The following is a 17,824-nucleotide window of genomic DNA, read 5'->3' as shown; positions in this document are numbered from 1 at the left end:
TTGGCTATTTTGGAAGTGTTCTTTTTAAAATTGCAAGATTGGACTGGAACTATTAACTTTTTACAATCGCTTCCCCATCCCCTATGGATGAGGACAAAATTGATAAATATTGTACGGAATGCCTACTTTAGTGATGATGTCAAATTTTTTATTAAAGAGCATAAAATATAAATAAATAAATAAAATATATTATATAATGTAATTTTTTAATGAAGTTGTGTAAATTTATTCCTCTTTCGAAGAGGTGGCTCTACTGATGCTCCATCGTGAACCCGAGTTCTTGGGTTGGAGCATAGAGAGCACTTCCTCTTTAGTAAGCTTTACGAGAGTGAATTTAAATTTGTCAGATCTTCAAAACAAATACAGAACACATTTAAAGAGAAATAAAAAAAAATATCTACACCAACAATTATAATAATAATAATAATAATAATAACAAATTTAGCATGATCCCACCTGTAAGATTTGAAGAGAATAGCGTGTATATGCATATATACACACACTAAGGCCGGCCATTTTAATTGTATTTGGGGGGATAAACTTCATTAAAAATGCTTTAAGTTACACATTATATTACCACAAGCTAATTAAATCTCATTTAACATTGTTCATTGGGGGGTTTTCATCATGTGATTCATTCTTCTCCTTTACTAGGTAAGAAGAGTTTTAATTTATTTTGTATTCAACTTTTTTCTTTTCTATTAATTTCTCCATTCTAATCAATGACCAATTGTTATAAAGAAATATATAATTAAGGTTCCTCGCTATTAGAAATATGTGGTTTTTTAAAACAAATTTTCAATAGAAAATTTGATTAGCTTCTTTTTTCGTACAAGCTATATAATCTAACGACTCTTGTTAATGTTGCACAAACTATTTTCGATGGTTTTTGTGATTTCCAACAGAATTTTTTGTCGAAAAAATGTGTGTTTATAGTAGTGTCCCATTTAAAGACATTTTAAAAAATAACATTATATCTGAAAATGGCAAGGAGAATTGGAAAAAAAATAATCAGCATTACTTGTGATCATATGCTAATCATCTTCTTCTAATTATTAATTTGGATATCCCTAACATGAATTATGTTTTACAAACAATATATTTCTTTATCAAAATATATGTACACCTAAATCTTCTTAAAATTGAAATTTATAATTTTAAAAGAACAAGATAAATTACGTGCTATAACAGGTAAAAGTTATCTAATGATGTAAAAATTTCTTACACTAACGATTAAAGTGTATACACTAACGAGCACTTAATATACCGATTTAAACTAAGATAATATATTTTCTAAAAAAAATAATTTAAAACTAAGATAATATATTCCTCCTTAAATTGAATTTTTTTTTTTGGAAAGAAAAAGGAGGATGGTTAATTTGATTATTTTTTAATTAGCGAAGTACCCTAGGGCCGGCATGTGGGAATAAAATTGGGAGAATTTATATATTGCCAATTTGCCACAAGCTAAATTTGGCATTGTTAAAATAAAATAAAACAAATAAATAAATTGACATTGTTCACTTGTTTAATTCTAAGATATGTAGGAACCTTATTTTGGGCAGGTGTAAAATAGTTTTTAAAAGATATAATATATAGTGAGACATTTTAATTTGATTTCAATTAATAACCTAACACTCAAATTTTGAGAATGCATGCATATTTGGACATTTTAATTCGTTCCTATTGTATATCATGGACATCAAACAGTTAAATACTGATATGACACGTAAATTTTGGACCTGTCTAGATGATCAGTGTAAGTTGGAGTATTCAATTGACAAAGTTGGAGTATTCAACTGATATAGTTGAATTGTTTACTTATCAGTTGAGACAAACTTTGAGTGTCTATTTAGTATTATGCCTATAGTTCTAAAAAGACATAATTATACATGCATGGATATACATCATAATTTGGCCTTGACAGGCAATTAAACACTCCAACTTTGAGAATGCATGCACATCTAGACATGACCTGATCAACTAGTCTCTATTGTGTCTCGTGGACACTCGATGCAGACATAACACATGTATATATTTTGGAGGTGTCTAGATGATTATTTTGTTAGTTGGAGTGTTCGACTAATATAATATTTGGAGACGATTTAAGATATTTAGAAGTGCATCTTCAAATTTGGGAGTGTTTAATTGATAGTTGAAACCAAATTAAAATGTCTATCTATATATTATGCCTTTTAAAAATATATTTATGTAATTTCCAACTTTTAAAATTTGTCAAAAAGTGAGCACATTTAATCTTTTTGTCAAATAGCTTATTTTTAAAATTAAAAATCCCGGTTAGTAAATTTAACGGAAAGATTTGATAGATACTCATTTTAGGTGAAGATTCGTAGTTTCCTCCATTTTTGCTCTATTTATGTTGTCTAATATGTTTTTTTTGACGTGTAATTTCTGCTATTTTTATCTATTATGATGTCTGGTATAATTTTGATATTTACCATTCACACTAGAATTTTCTCTTGTTTTAAAAAAATAGGAGAAAATTGCAAATTGAGGGATGGAGTTATATTTCAAGAGATAATATTTCCGGTAAGTCCAATTTATTTGTTTTACAAATAATATTCATGCTTAAATGAAGATATTTTTCGATATTCACTTCAAAGTTTCTTTTTTGTTTAAAAGAACATCTACATATTAAGTGTAAAAATTAACACGGGTTGTGTTGAAATGATAATTAGTAGGATGTTTTTTCAACCTTTTATTTTTATTTGGTAAATTGCATCTGACTTCGCTTCACTTTTATTTTTAATTATAAGTTTCATATTTGAAGCATATAGTATAGAGAATTGTTCTTATTTAATTGGGATCGATTTTCTTTACAGATAATACATAAAAATAGTAATATATTTAGTGAATTTTAATTGACTTTAATATTTGTATGCAATGTTTACATCGAAATAACATATGCAAAACATGTGTCTTTTCTACGCACATTTATAACTTAATCGTGGCTAATTGTATGTATTTTTAGTTTAATTTTTATTGCTAAAATAAAATTATTTCATTTAATGTAAATGTCCAATTAAATATTCGTTGAAAATCTCACTAACCTTTTAATCTTTTGAATTTGAAAAATAATGTCCTTTTCAGTTTTTGAATATAATAATAGACCCCCTTATTGTTAAAACATTCTCCAAAAATGGATTGATACTGTAGTAAATATCTACTATACTGTATCAGTTTTAGACATTGATTTAATGTTAAAAAAGATATTAAATAATATTCTAAAAATGAATTGATACTATATTTAATATCTACTACTCCTTGTAGTCCAAATTAAGTAAATTGTTGAGATTTTTTTCATAGTTCAAAATAAGTGAATTTTTTAAAGTTGGAGAGAACTTTGGAGATTTTTTGCATATTTTTACCCTTTCTATTAATGAGATTACATTTTCTAGGAAAATAGTTTGAAAAATAATCAAAAGGGCAAGAGTGGAAAGTAATCAAAAGAGTGTTTCATATCCCAACAATTCACTTATTATGGATTAGATGGAGTATATAGTGTGGAAGAAATTTCTTATTTAATATTTAATTAATGTCCAAAAATAAATTATTTCATTTAACTTTTTGGATTTTCTTTTAAAACATTAATTGTCTAGATAAGGTAATATTTTAAAATCTTGAAGTATTAGTAGATAATTCAATCAAGTTTGGATTATACTTAAATTTATTAACTAATTTGACCATATATTTTTTCTTGTTATTGGTTCTTTGTACCACATTGTTTGTAACTCCTAATATCAAAATATTGTAAAAATTATATAAAGGTCTATTGGTTCTTAATATAAAGTTTTATGCTTCAATTTATTTCTCTCTCTTAAGAAGTTCTTACCCAGGTAACCTTCTATCCCATGCCTTTTTATTTTCATTTTTGCTCTTTAACTTCTTATTTTATTGTCAAATAGCTTTTCTTGTTTATCCTTTCTTTCCTAAAGATTTACCCTAATAAGATTACTAAAAACATGACTATTATCGATTGAAAAATCGATCGTTACGGTTGATTTTAATGAATAACTAATTAAAAATCGAGCAAAAAGGATTTTAAAAATTAAAAATCAGACGAAAAGAATTTTAAAGGATAACTAATCAATAATCGAATGAAAAATATGGATTGATAAAAGGTAGGTAGATTAAAAAAAAATCGATCGATTCGAGCTTGAAGTTTGGTTGATTTTATTGATATAAATTTTTCATTTCACATTTGTTTTGGCTTGGTTGTTATTGTTAAATGTCTTTATAGAAAATGATGTAACAGATAAGTCTGGTTGTATTTTAGTGAGATATACTATGAACTTTAAAATGGTGCAAATTTTACATTTCATCTTTTTCTTGACATCATACAATCAAGATTAATTCAAACAACAATTAAAATTAAACCAAGAAAATTAATTATCCTACTAATTAAATATTAATTATCTTAATTTAACTTTTCAAATTCTTAATATAAATTCTCCTACTTTTTTTTTTCAAGTCATCATGGAGGAGAAAAGAGTAGCAATTATTGGAGCTGGAATTAGTGGTCTTTTAGCATGCAAATATACACTAGAAAAAGGTTTAATTCCAATAGTTTTTGAAGCTTCAAATGCAATTGGTGGAGTTTGGACACAAACAATTGAATCAACAAGGTTACAAAGTCCAAAAAGGACATTTGAATTCACTGATTTTCCATGGCCTAAAAGTGTTAGAGGAAGGTACCCTCATAACATGGAAGTATTGAAGTATGTTGAGGATTATGCAAAACATTTTGGGCTAATGGGATATATCCAATTGAATAATAAAGTTATTGGGATTAATTATGTTGGAGTTTGTGTTGAAGAAATGGATTCTTGGGAGTTTTGGAGTGGAAATGGAAAACCATTTGGCTCTGAGGGGAAATGGCAAATCTTAGTGCAACATGAGGACTTCACCACTCAGGTATGATCAGATTCACTGTTTATTTTTTTATAATCAATATATATAGATTATTATATAATATTAATTTACATGGTTATGTATATATTGTACATGAATTATACATGTATTATATGTTCGTCGGTTATTTTTAGTACAATATAAGGATTTCACCAATCAGGTATGATCAGATTCAATGTTTAATTTTTCTAGTAGGTATACAATGGTTATTATATATTAATTTACATGGTTATATCTATATCATAAATGAATTATACATATATTATATATCCGTCAACTATTTTTAGTGCACCATGAGGACTTCAATTCAAAACTCAAGTATGCATTTCTTGAATGTATTTTTGTACAAATAACTAGCTAGTCAGATTTACTATTTAATTTTTTAAATTGATATATGCGTAGCCTACATACATTACATGACTTCACCACTCGGTATATATATTTGAAGTTTGAACTATGTACCTTCATCCACAATCGTCACTACTATGGAGCACCACAATCAACTGTCACAATCTCTAATATCCATTCTCTACAATCACCATGACCATCATCTACAAAACAATAACCATTATCGGTCACTATCATATATTGCCAATTGCCTATGTTAATTAGTAGTTAGTATCATTATTTATCACCACCATCTATGACAATTATTAGTTGTCACCATCCCCATCACCTAGCACTAGTTCTAACCACTAATATGTAAGTTTATCATTACCTCTACTCATTATCCGCAATCATCGTCACAAATCACAATCAACCAATATTACGATAGCAATGTATAGAAATTAACTTTTTCATCTATTATATTCTTTTCAGGAATATGAAGTTGAGTTTTTAATTTTATGCATCGGAAGATATAGTGGTTTAGCAAATATGCCGGAGTTCCCTCTCCGTGAAGGACCGGACGTTTTCGCCGGAAAAGTGATGCATTCCATGGAGTACTCAGCCATGGACAATGAAAGTGCTAGAGAACTAATTAAAGGAAAGAGAATTGCCGTTATTGGTTCTCAAAAATCAGCTATAGATATCGCAGCTGAATGCGCAAATGTTAATGGTATACGAAATAACTATTTGATGATAACATTTAAGTTATATATACTGATAATATTAATATTTTTTTAATGCGATCGTATTTTATGACTTAGGTCCAGAAATTCCTTGTACATTGGTACAAAGGACAATAGCATGGACACTTCCAAGTGGATGTTTTTGGTGGGGAATTAATCTTGGATTTTTATATGGTAGTCGATTTTCAGAGCTTTTGGTTCACAAGCCTGGCCAAAACGTTATATATAGTGTGGTCGCCTCCCTACTTGCTCCTCTGGTAATGTTTCTCGAAATCCATTACATTGAAGAAAAAATAAGTCATAATATTATTCCTTTATTTTACTTTATGTGTCTTGGTTGTGAGTCGCCACGATATTTGAGAAAGTAAGAATTTTTTTTACATGATGTGATGTATCTTAAACTAAAGATGTTTATAGTTTGTCTTTTGAATTTTGTGGTTTTAAACCTATCATAAGATGTATTGGAATAAAAAAGTTGTTCTTTTTGTTTCAATTTATGAAATATTTTTTTTTTTAATTTTTCCATAAAAAAAATTAACTGTAAACTTCTCATTTTATCCTAAATGAATAATTTACCGTCGCAAAATATCTGACTTTATTGGATCACAATTTTTTTTTTTTACTTTCTTCCTTGAACTCCTAGCCTAGTCAAAGAATAAATATTTACCTAAACCTAGTGTTTATACCAAACTAATCAAGTTACCATGGTTAAGTGATTAATAAAGCAAAAACGTATACTAGTTAATCATGATTAAGAAATGATTGTGTATATTTTAATACGTGTTTCACCCAATCAAAGTGTGTCACATAAATTAAAACAACGGGAGTAATTATTCATTTATATGATATTATTTTCTTTATTGAACAATAATTATTATATTTTTTTTCAGAGATGGGGGTTCTCAAAATTTGTGGAGAGTTATCTTACATGGAACTTGCCATTGAAGAAATACAACATGGTACCAAAACATAGCTTTCTTCAAGACGTGTCTTCTTGCAAGTCCCTTTTATTGCCTGATAATTTCTATGGAAAAGTTGAAGAAGGCAGCATTGTTCTCAAGAAAATACAATATTTTTCTTTCGTCAAACAAGGGTTGATTCTTGATGAAGAAGTTGATAAGCCAATAGTAGCTGACCTTGTTATCTTTGCTACTGGATATAAAGGTCAAGAAAAGTTGAAGAATATGTTTTCCTCAAAAAAATTTCAGAATCACATAATGGGATCACCAAACTCATTTTTTCCTCTTTACAGGTACACATTATTACTACTATTATTATTATTACACGTATGTTTACTTACATCACATACACAAGTGCTTTCTGAATTGTGTGCAATAAGGTCTAGACGCGCGCACACACTTCTCAAAAGGAAAAAAAGTATACTAAAGTAGAAATTTTTTCAAATTTATCCCTCTATCATGGAAATGTTTTAAAATTATAAAATTACCCTTAGTTACCTTAGTTATGTTTTAAAGTTTAAAAAATTTCCCTTTATTGTTGTACCTTTAGTTATACTTTGGGTCTATTGATGTTTTTGTTGTTATTAAATCGACTCATATTTGCTCTAGGAAGCACATGGATTTTAAGATATTAACTTGATTCAAATCTTCCTACACTACTAGAAAAAACAGAAATTTCCGACTTTCTTAACAGAAATCCCAGATTTTCAACGAAAAGTCAATCGAAAAGGTTAGTGATGAGTATGATTCCGATGGATTTTTGTTGAAAATTTGTATTTTTTTGTCATCGCTTATTCTTCAATTTATAATACTACAATTATGGCTTCTTTTGCTTTGTTCATCTTGTTACTCTGTTGCCGTTATTTTATTTCAACTTTTGCTTTGATTTCACTTTTTTTGAACTAAGGGTCACAACCTTTCCACTTCTCAAGGGTAGGTGTAAGGTTTGCGACTTTAAGTATATCCTACTCTCTCCAAATCCGCTTATAGAATTACATGGATATGTTGTTGTTGTTACAATAATAAGATCCATGTTCATGATTATATGATTTTCTTTTGCAAAATCTTGGCAGGCACATAATACATCCAAGAATACCAAACCTAGCAATAATTGGATACTCAGGAAGCATAACAAATCTCCACACATCTGAGATGAGGTGTCAATGGCTAGCACATTTTCTTGACCAAACATTCAAGTTGCCAAACATAAAAGAGATGGAAAAAGAGATTCAAAAGTGGGAAGATTACATGAAAACATATGCTGGAAAAGAGTACAAAAGGGGCTGTATTGCAGCACTACACATATGGTACAATGATCAATTGTGCAAGGACATTGGATGCAACAATAGAAGAAAGAAGAGTTTCTATGATGAATGGTTTCAACCATACTTGCAATCAGATTATGTTAGGCTAACTCCAAATTAATTAGTCTTATTAAGTATTTCATATATTTTCCTGCGACTAGAAAGTTACTTTTTTTGTAGTAAGACGTTTTCTATTGTTTGGTTGTCTGAAAATATTTTTCATCAGATAGGGAAATGACTTTCCTCACTTGTGGGCCGAAGTTACAACTATAGATCTTTGACTTTCCTTAGTTATATTAAGTACTATGTGTTTGCAAAATAATATGGATGTCCCTTTTTTGATTTCCTTTTCTTCTGCCTCCATCTTTATCCTTTAATCCCTTTAGTTCAAATGGGCTATAAATAGCCAATTAATTTGCAAAGATCAATACAAAGAAATTTGTCAACTCTCTTTCTTTCTCTTACTATCTCTTCTTCTTATTAATTTGCTAAGTTAGTTTGTTTTATAACATATTATTAGAACGAGCCTCTATTATTTTGAGCTATTTTAAATAGGTAACAAAAGGGTAAAAATTATATTTTTTTAAAATGTCAAATATCTCTAAACTTGAATTTGTTGCTCTTGATATATCTGAAAAAGGTTATTCATCATAGGTACTAGATGCCGAAATACACTAGAATCGATGGGTCTGTCAGACACCATCAAAGATGACAATATGACATTTAGTCAAGACCGTGCCAAAGCCATTATATTTCTCCGTCACTATCTTGACGACGGGTTAAAAATTACAGTACATCACATTAAAAGACCCTCTTAAACTGTGGAAGAATCTAAAAGAAAGATATGACCACCTGAAGTTGGTCATCCTTCCACAAGCACGTCATGATTGACTCAATTTGAGATTAATGAATTTTAAAATATAACTGAATATAATTCTGCCTTGTTTAGAATTATAGCACAATTAAATTTATACAGAGAAAAAATCACGGAGAAAGACAAACTTGAAAAAATATACTCCACATTTTCACCCGTGAATATGCTCCTACAGCAGCAATATCGCGAAATGGGTTTTAAAAAATATTTTGAATTACTTTCTCACCTTTTTATTGTTGAATGCCACAACGAACTGTTAATGAAAAATCATGATAGTCGGCCCTTTAGTTCTTTGTCACTCCCTTAAGTGAATCAGACAAACTATAACCAACGAAAAAGAGGTCATGGTTGTCACGCCCCGGGAGGGTACCCTAGGTGCGACCGGCACTCGAAAGCCATTTCTGGCCTTCAAGCGAACCACCTGGTCCAGTCACACTTTCATTCAATCACATTCACTCAGTGGAGGACTCAATCATAAGCACACTATTCATATTATAAGGGTCGAAGGGCAAACTCTATCAACTCATCAAACAAGTATAATAAAACTATTCAATATAACAGTCCAATCTTCCCACACTCTGGTCTATGAAGCCTCTATCACAATCTAGGAGGTGCCAATGACAAGCCCATGGCTACCAACAAACAAGAATAAAGAAAGCAAACAAAACGATAAAGAAAGTCTGGCATCCTCCGGAAACTAGGAGGGCTCACCAAGTAGTTGGAGGTGTGTAGATCTTCAACGGTGTGCCGGTTGATGATCTCTGGTACCTGTCTCTGCATCATGAAACGATGCAGGCCAAATGGCGTCAGTACATGGAATGTACGAGTATGTAAAATGGCCGAATAAAACAACATCAGAAAAGGATCAACCAACTTGGAAATCTCAACATCATAAATAAGTAACAACTCCCTCAAGTGTCCTAAGTCTAACAAGAAATGGTTTAGACGGGACCAAATCACATGCCAATCAACTCATCTGACTCGGAGTACTATCAAGACCTAAATGGGAGTTTCTCTTATCCGACAACCATCACTTATGAGCCAGTGACAATACAACAAACCGATGTTGTTGCCGCGTCCGTTCATACTTTTCCAGGGTATAAACTAATCAACCAATTGTGGATCCAATCCAACCAAGTCCTATAATGTCAGGACAAAATTTTTGGGGAAGCATCCGACTTTAACGGTTCAATCCCCTCCTACGTTTGGCGACGTAGTTATTGGGTTCGAGTATGGACTATACTCTTTCCCAATTCGGTGTTCGATACTCCTCCCAAGACTCAATGCTCATAAGACTCCGTCCAATCAACTCGATCCAATCATATCGACAAGTATCATTTATAACCTTGTCAACTCATCAACTCTATCGCAATCAAACCTCTCCCAATCATGTTATCCGATCAATCCCAATCATATCTTTCAAAAGTAGATTAAGCATGCATTTATAATAACATACAAATCTATCCAATCGTTCCTCTATTCGTTTAACAAATCTTTTGGGACTCATCACAACTCTCAAGTTTTAATTCAACAATTCGAGATAAACAACATATTTAAGAAAATTAGCATTTCTGTCATAAAACACATAGCCAAGAAAAATTAATAAAGCATGTTTAACAACCCATCTCCATCGACTCATGCTAACAAGAAGATTTTAGAAATTTCTTAGTTCAACAACATCAACATAATAGACATTGATTAAATAAGTGACAAGACTCATTTGAACATAAACCTACTAAGAACTCCATTCTTATGAACCTTTAACCTCAAAGAAAGTATAGGGCACATGGGTAGACTCAACCCATGTTTTAAGTAGCCTTACATACCTTAGAGAAGACTTGAAGAAAACCTTGATGTTGGGTCTTCAATGGGAAACTTGAATTTCTTGAAGCTCTTGAATAAAATCTTTGTTGGAGAAGGATTGAAGAAAAAGAGAGGGATTTCTAGGGCTTTTAGAGAGAGAGAGAGATTGAAAATGGTCCCAAAACGTACTAAGGATGATACATATATAATTTGGGAAAGTTCCCAAATTACCCTTTCCCCAAAATTCTGAAAATTAGGCTAAAATGCTCTTGGCGCCATAGTAGCGCGTCGCACCATGCAGCGCCAAGTCGATTAGGCGTAAAAACCCTGCAACCCAATAGTGGCGCGTCGCGCCAGGGACCAAACTACTGAAGCTGTTTTGTGGCGCGATAGTGGCGCGTCGCGCCCTTATAGCACCAAGCCCAAGTTTTCTAGGTTCTGGAAAATAGGCTTGAAAACCCTGCACACCTCGTAGTGGCGCGCCTCGCCAGGGGCCAAACTACTGAGGCTTGTTCCTGGTGCGATAGTGGCGCGTCGCGCCACTGCGGCGCCAAGTCCAAATTTCCAGCAGTTGCAACCCAGGCCTGAAATTCCTGCCGTTCTAGTTCGTCTTAGGATCGTCATATCTTTTGACTCTGAACTCCAAAAATCACATTCTTTGTGGCGTTGGAAAGAAGACTCGACGACTTTTAATTTAGTAGGTCGTGGCCATCCAGATCGTCATATTTCGAATGATATGGTCGTTAGAAGTCGACCTTTATACCAACTCCTTTGAAAACTTACCCAAGACGGATTCTTTTGGACTTAGCTTGGTCCTAGGGGTCATTTGTGACCCCACATCACCTCTCACACTTTTCAATTTCTGAGGGACTCATCTTAACTCATGCATATACTTCACAATAATCGAGTTCGACCCTACACGTATACAAGAAAGGTCCGAATCTTAGGAATTTTTTTTTGGGGGTGTTACAATGGTCCTAGTCATGGTCGAAGAAGAAATTATAATCATGATGCTCGTCTGACACCGAAAAATGATCAGCAATATAGAAAGAATAGTGAAAAGCAAGAATCTAAACCAAAAAAAAATTAAGAAAGTATATATCATAAATGTGGAGGTATGGGGCACTGGTCACGTACCTGCCAGTCATCAAAACATTTGGTTCAGCTATATCAGGCATCCTTGAAGAGAGCAGAAATAATTCAAAGACAAACTTTATCTCTGAAGATAATATTGAGCCTATACATCTGGATGTAGCTGATTTCTTTAATTTTTCAGAAGAAAATATGAATATTGATAAGCCTAATAATATTTAAATAATTTTATTTTCATTTGTCTGTGCTAAATAATATGCTTATATTTTTCTAATTCATGTAAATAAATAAAATTTGTATAATGAGTCATGTTTTAATTATAACATTTACCTTCTTCTTTTTGAAGAAAAATATGAATATGCCTCAAATTTTGTTTGGATCAATAATTGATCACGAGAATATTTATGTAATTGATAGTGAAATGACTCATGCTATTTTTAAAGACGAGAAATATTTTTCCTACTTGCATAGAAGAAAAACAAATGTTACTACAATTTTTGAAAATTCAAAAATTATTGAAGGCTCTGGAAGAGCTACTATATTTCTGCCTAAGGGGACAAACAATGTTATAGAAGATACATTATTCTCTTCTAAATCCCCAAGAAACTTGTTAAGTTTTAAAGATATCCACAAAAATGGATATCATGTTGAGACACTAAATGAACTGAATACTGAATAGCTTGGTATAACCAAGAGTGTCTCAGTCCAGAAATATATTTTGGAAAAATTAACAACTTTGTCGTTTGACCTATATTATGCAGAAATTAGTGCAATTAAAGAACATTTGATCATAAATCAGAAGTTTACTGATCTAAATACATTTGTGCTATGGCATGATCAAATAGATCATCCTAGATCAATAATGATGAGATGAATTCTTGAAAATTCAACTGGATATCCGTTAAAGAACCTGAAGATTCTTACGAATGATGAATTTTCATCTGTTGCTTGTTATCATGACAAATTAATTATCAGAACATCAACCCTGAAGGTTAGCATCGAATCTCCTGACTTTTTAGAACGTATACATTGGGATATATGCGGACCTATTCATCTACCTAATAGATTGTTTAGATATTTTATGATCCTAATAGATGCATCATCAAGATGGTCTCATGTGTGCCTCTTATCATCTCGCAACCTGACGTTTGCGAAGTTATTAGCACAAATAATAAGATTAAGGACATAATTCCCAGATTATCCAATTAAAGTTATTCGCCTTAATCATGCTGGAGAATTTACATCCTAAGCTTTTGATGATTATTGCTTATCAATTGGGATAAAAATTGGACATATTGTTGTTCATGTTCATACTCAAAATGACCTTGTATGGTCATTTATTAAGCATCTACAATTGATAGCAAGACCTCTATTTATGAAAAATAAAATTGTCGATTACTGTTTGGGGTCATGCTATCTTATATGCAACAGTACTTATACGTCTCAGACCGAAAAATTATAATAAATTCTCTTTGTCACAATTAGTATTTGGTCATAAGTCAAATATAGCCCATCTACAAATTTTTGGTTGTGTGGTATACATAGTTGTAGCACCACCACAACGTACAAAGATGGACCCTCAACGAAGGTTAGACATATATGTTGGGTTTATGTAATGACCTTGAGGGTCATTTTTAAAAATTTGTGCAAAATTACTATTTTACCCCTATCTTAAGTGCCCCCGATTGTTATTTGATTGGTTTGTGTTATTGGTTTCGTTAAAATCTTAATAGGTTGTGAATTGTGAGTTTTTATAAGTTTTAAGTGTTAAAGAGTAATTGTTGGTACCAACTAGTGCTACGGATCTCAAAATAGGGTTTTGTCGGTTCCATCAGCTCCGGAATATGGAAATTGGTCTGGGAGAGTTGTCGAAATCACATTTGGAGTTAATACATGGATTTGAGGTCTTAAGTTGAAAAGTTTGATTTTTATGAGCTAAGTTTGACTTTGGTCAACAAATTGAGTTTCGAGTGTCAAATGGTGATTTTGCTAGTTCCATTGGCTCCGAAATGTGTTTTCTAATCAATTTGCACTATTGATTCATACTTATAGAGTTCTGAATGAATTTTGAGGGTCAAAAACATATTTTGAAGGGTGGTGGTGTAAGTTGACCATGGTCAACACGTGATCAGCAGTCAACACGCGTGAACAGTAATACGTGTGAACAGTAACTTTTGGGATAGAAAATGTCCCTTTCTTCCCATTTCAACATTTTTCACCATTTGTTTGAGTTCTTGAAATCCTTGAGGTGATTTGAGAAGAGATTTTCGAGGCAAAGTGTTGGGTAAGTGATTTTTGACCTAAAACCTTCCTTTTTCATTAAGTATTTGATGATTTTAACTCCTAAATCTTAGTTTCAAATCCCAAAATCTTTGTTTCTTCCCTAATCTGAATTTAAGAAAATTAGTGATTTCTAATTCGTTTTGAGCTTTATTTTTATGGTTTTTTCAACCAAGAGTTCCTTATTACCAATAGAATGTGATTGTCAAATAAATTTTTAGATTTGACCCTTTTTGGAAATAATTAATTTTTGAATCATTTTATTCCTGATTTCAAAACCTATCAATATGGGTGTCATTGGTTTCTTTGTGATGTGTATGTTTCTTTTTTGATAGTGGGTTATCATTCTAGGCATTGAATTCGAGAGTTACTTGTCTGGTGGAGGTATTCAGGTGTGGTTTCGGCAATTGAGGTAGGTTTGGCTATCCTTCTTTGAGACTGAGATGGGGTAAGTAGTCATTCATATGTTATAGACTTTGAGATGGGGTTGTAGTATGAGTTGAGAATGTTATATATATTGTGATATCCGTGTGGGGGCTTATTTATTAATGTGTTGCCGTGTGAGGGCTTGTTTGTATTACATAGCCCTTGTGGGAGCCTTATTTGTTATCTTATTTGCTTTGAGAGCATGTGATTCATGATTTGCTTGTGAGAGAGGTTTGATGATATTATTTGACTTGTGATGCCCGCCTAAGGGGTTGAGTTGGGGTTTTTGAGCATGCCTGAGTATTGAAATATTGTTGAGAAAGGGATGAACACTTATATTGAAATATTTCCATCCCATTGCTATTTATTGAGGGTGAGTATCATGTGTAGGTTAAGTTTTGAGAACTTTGAACCTTATACTACATGTTGAGTTGAATATTGCTTCCATGCCATATGTGTTTTGATGTATTCATCCTCATTCATCCTATCATGAAATATGGAAAGTTGAGAAATATGAAGAAAAAAAATTTAGAAAAAAAATGAAACACCTTTAAATCTTTGTATCTTGAGTCACTGACCGAGACAGTTTTACGGTAGGGTGGTGGATACATTATGATCCTTTGACCACGAGGAAGTGGCAAGGATAAGAAGATATTGTGATTGAGGAATATGGTTTGCGAGACCCCACGGGTCCTACTTGGTAGCACAGCTCGACAGGTGTATACGACAGGCTTGATTCCACTGTATCACCACATCACTCCATCATCATATTGCATTGCATTGATAGTTGTACTTCTTAAATTATTTGGTTAATTATAATTATGAGTTGTTGTCATGAGATTAATTTATTCGCGTCATTCTATATAAATTGGCGGCATCGATGTCGGAGTGGCTTTTCTGTATGCAGGTGAAAATGTTTCTTAGTTTATTTTATAGGTTTAATTAATTTTTTATAGTCAGTCGGCTAAAACCTACTGAGTACATGTGGATTATACTCACCCCTACTTCTGTGTTCTTTTATGCAGATACTAGTCAAGGTAGCTCACATGGCAGCTAATATTCTAATGGATAATGTATTCTCAAATTAGTGGTGAGTTTCCAAAATTCGAGTCGTTATTAGTCTATCTTTATTTCTTAGTCTTTTGTATCATTCAGAGACTCATGTTATTTCTTCAGACTCAAACCTTATATTAGATGTTCTTTATACTTGTGACACCAGGTTTTGGGATAATTTCATTATTATCCGTTTATTGTGATTAATTGTGGTCTGACTTCCCTTTGGGAGTCTCATATGGTTTTATTTTTTTGGGCTTACACATTGATATAGGATTTGGGATGTGTGCCATCATGACCTCTGGTTTTAGGTCGTGACAGTTTGACTCATCCTCCATAATTCGCTACCTTATACCGTTGATAGGAGACTTATTTACTGCTCGATTTATAGATTATCGGTTTGATGAAATAACTTTCCCACAATTAGGAGGAGAGAAAAAGGAACCCAAAAGAGAAATTGAGTGAAAAGTTTTATCACTATCTTATTTTGATCCACGTACCCAAACATGTGAGAAGGAGGTCCAGAAGATCATCCACTTATAGAAAATAGCAAATCAAATGTCAGATGCATTTACTGATTTGAAATGGATAACTAAGTCACATATCCCTGTAGTAAATTTATCTATCCGGATTAATGTCCCAAAAAGACCATCTACTAGTATCATAGCTTCTAAATCACAAACACACCTAAAGCGTGGTAGACCATTTAGTTCAAAGGATAAAAATTCTAGAAAGAGAAGCATGAGAAATTATAAAGATGATACTACAAAAAAACCTCCTAAAGAAGGTCAAGTTTGAGTAATCCTGATATTCCTAAAAAAATCAGTGGATCCGAGACTCAAGCGAATGAAGAACTTTCAATAAGTTCTACTAGTGATGAGATAAATTTAGATCGATCAAAAATTATGATGGATAATTTTTTTGCATATAATGTTGCATTTAACCTCATGCAAGATAGTGAAAGTCTTGAGTCTAAATCCATCGAAGAATGTCGACGTAGATGTGATTGGCCAGAATGGCAAAAGACAATTCAATCAGAATTACACTCGCTTGCTAAATGTGAGGTTTTTGGACCTGTAGTCCAAACTCCTGGAGGTGTAAAATCAGTTGGCTATAAATGAGTTGTTGTGCAAAAATAAAATAAGAAAAATGAAATTGTAAGATACAAGGCACGCCTTGTTGCACAAGGGTTCTCTCAAAGATCCGAGGTTAACTATGAAGAAACATATTCACCTGTTATGGATGAAATAACTTTCCGATATTTCATTAGTTTAACTGTACATAAAATTTTTGTAATCCATCTAATGAATGTAGTTACAACTTACTTTTATGGTTCACTTAATAATGAAATTTACATGAAAATCATAGAAGAATTAAAATTACCTGAAGCATGTACTAAGTATCGGGAGATATACTCAATCAAATTGCAAAAATCATTATATGGTCTGAAATAATCAAAGCGTATGTGGTATAATCGCCTTAGTGAGTTCTTGATAAATGAAGGTTATACAAATGATGTTATTTGTCCATGTATTTTTATTAAGAAAACGAAAGCAGAACTTATTATACTCGCTGTTTATGTTGATGACATAAATTCCATTGGAACCTTGAAGAGGTCCAAAAGACAATTGAATATCTAAAGAAAGAATTTAAGATGAAAGACCTTGGAAATACAAAACTTTGTCTGGGATTGCAAATTGAACATTTAGCAGACGGGATCTTTGTCCACCAATCTTCCTACACAGAGAAAATCTTATAACGATTTTACATGGACAAAGTACATCCATTAAGTACTCCAATGGCTGTTCGATCACTTGAAGTGGATAAAGATCCATTTCGACCTCCAGAAGAGAATGAAGAACTTCTTGGTTCTAAAGTACCATATCTTAGTGCTATTGGTGCATTTATGTATCTTTCTAATACAACCAAACCTGATATAATATTTTCTGTTAATTTACTGGCAAGGTATATTTCATCCCCAACACGAAGACATTGAATTAGTATCAAATATATTTTGTGATACCTAAAGGG

General features: G+C 32.0%; 1 protein-coding gene across 1 annotated transcript; it reads left to right on the top strand.

The window, feature by feature from the left end:
- The first annotated feature begins 4,497 nt into the window (after positions 1–4,497).
- On the top strand, positions 4,498–8,504 carry LOC129892980 (probable flavin-containing monooxygenase 1). Its single transcript, XM_055968478.1, has 5 exons — positions 4,498–4,935; positions 5,752–5,989; positions 6,081–6,259; positions 6,893–7,254; positions 8,035–8,504. The coding sequence occupies exons 1-5, from the start codon at positions 4,498–4,500 to the stop codon at positions 8,384–8,386; spliced, it is 1,569 nt and encodes a 522-aa protein (XP_055824453.1). The 3' UTR covers positions 8,387–8,504.
- Positions 8,505–17,824: the final 9,320 nt, after the last annotated feature.

The sequence above is a fragment of the Solanum dulcamara genome, chromosome 6 (assembly GCF_947179165.1).
Source record: "Solanum dulcamara chromosome 6, daSolDulc1.2, whole genome shotgun sequence".
Lineage (NCBI taxonomy): Eukaryota > Viridiplantae > Streptophyta > Magnoliopsida > Solanales > Solanaceae > Solanum > Solanum dulcamara.
This window is presented reverse-complemented; position numbering and strand designations above follow the sequence as displayed.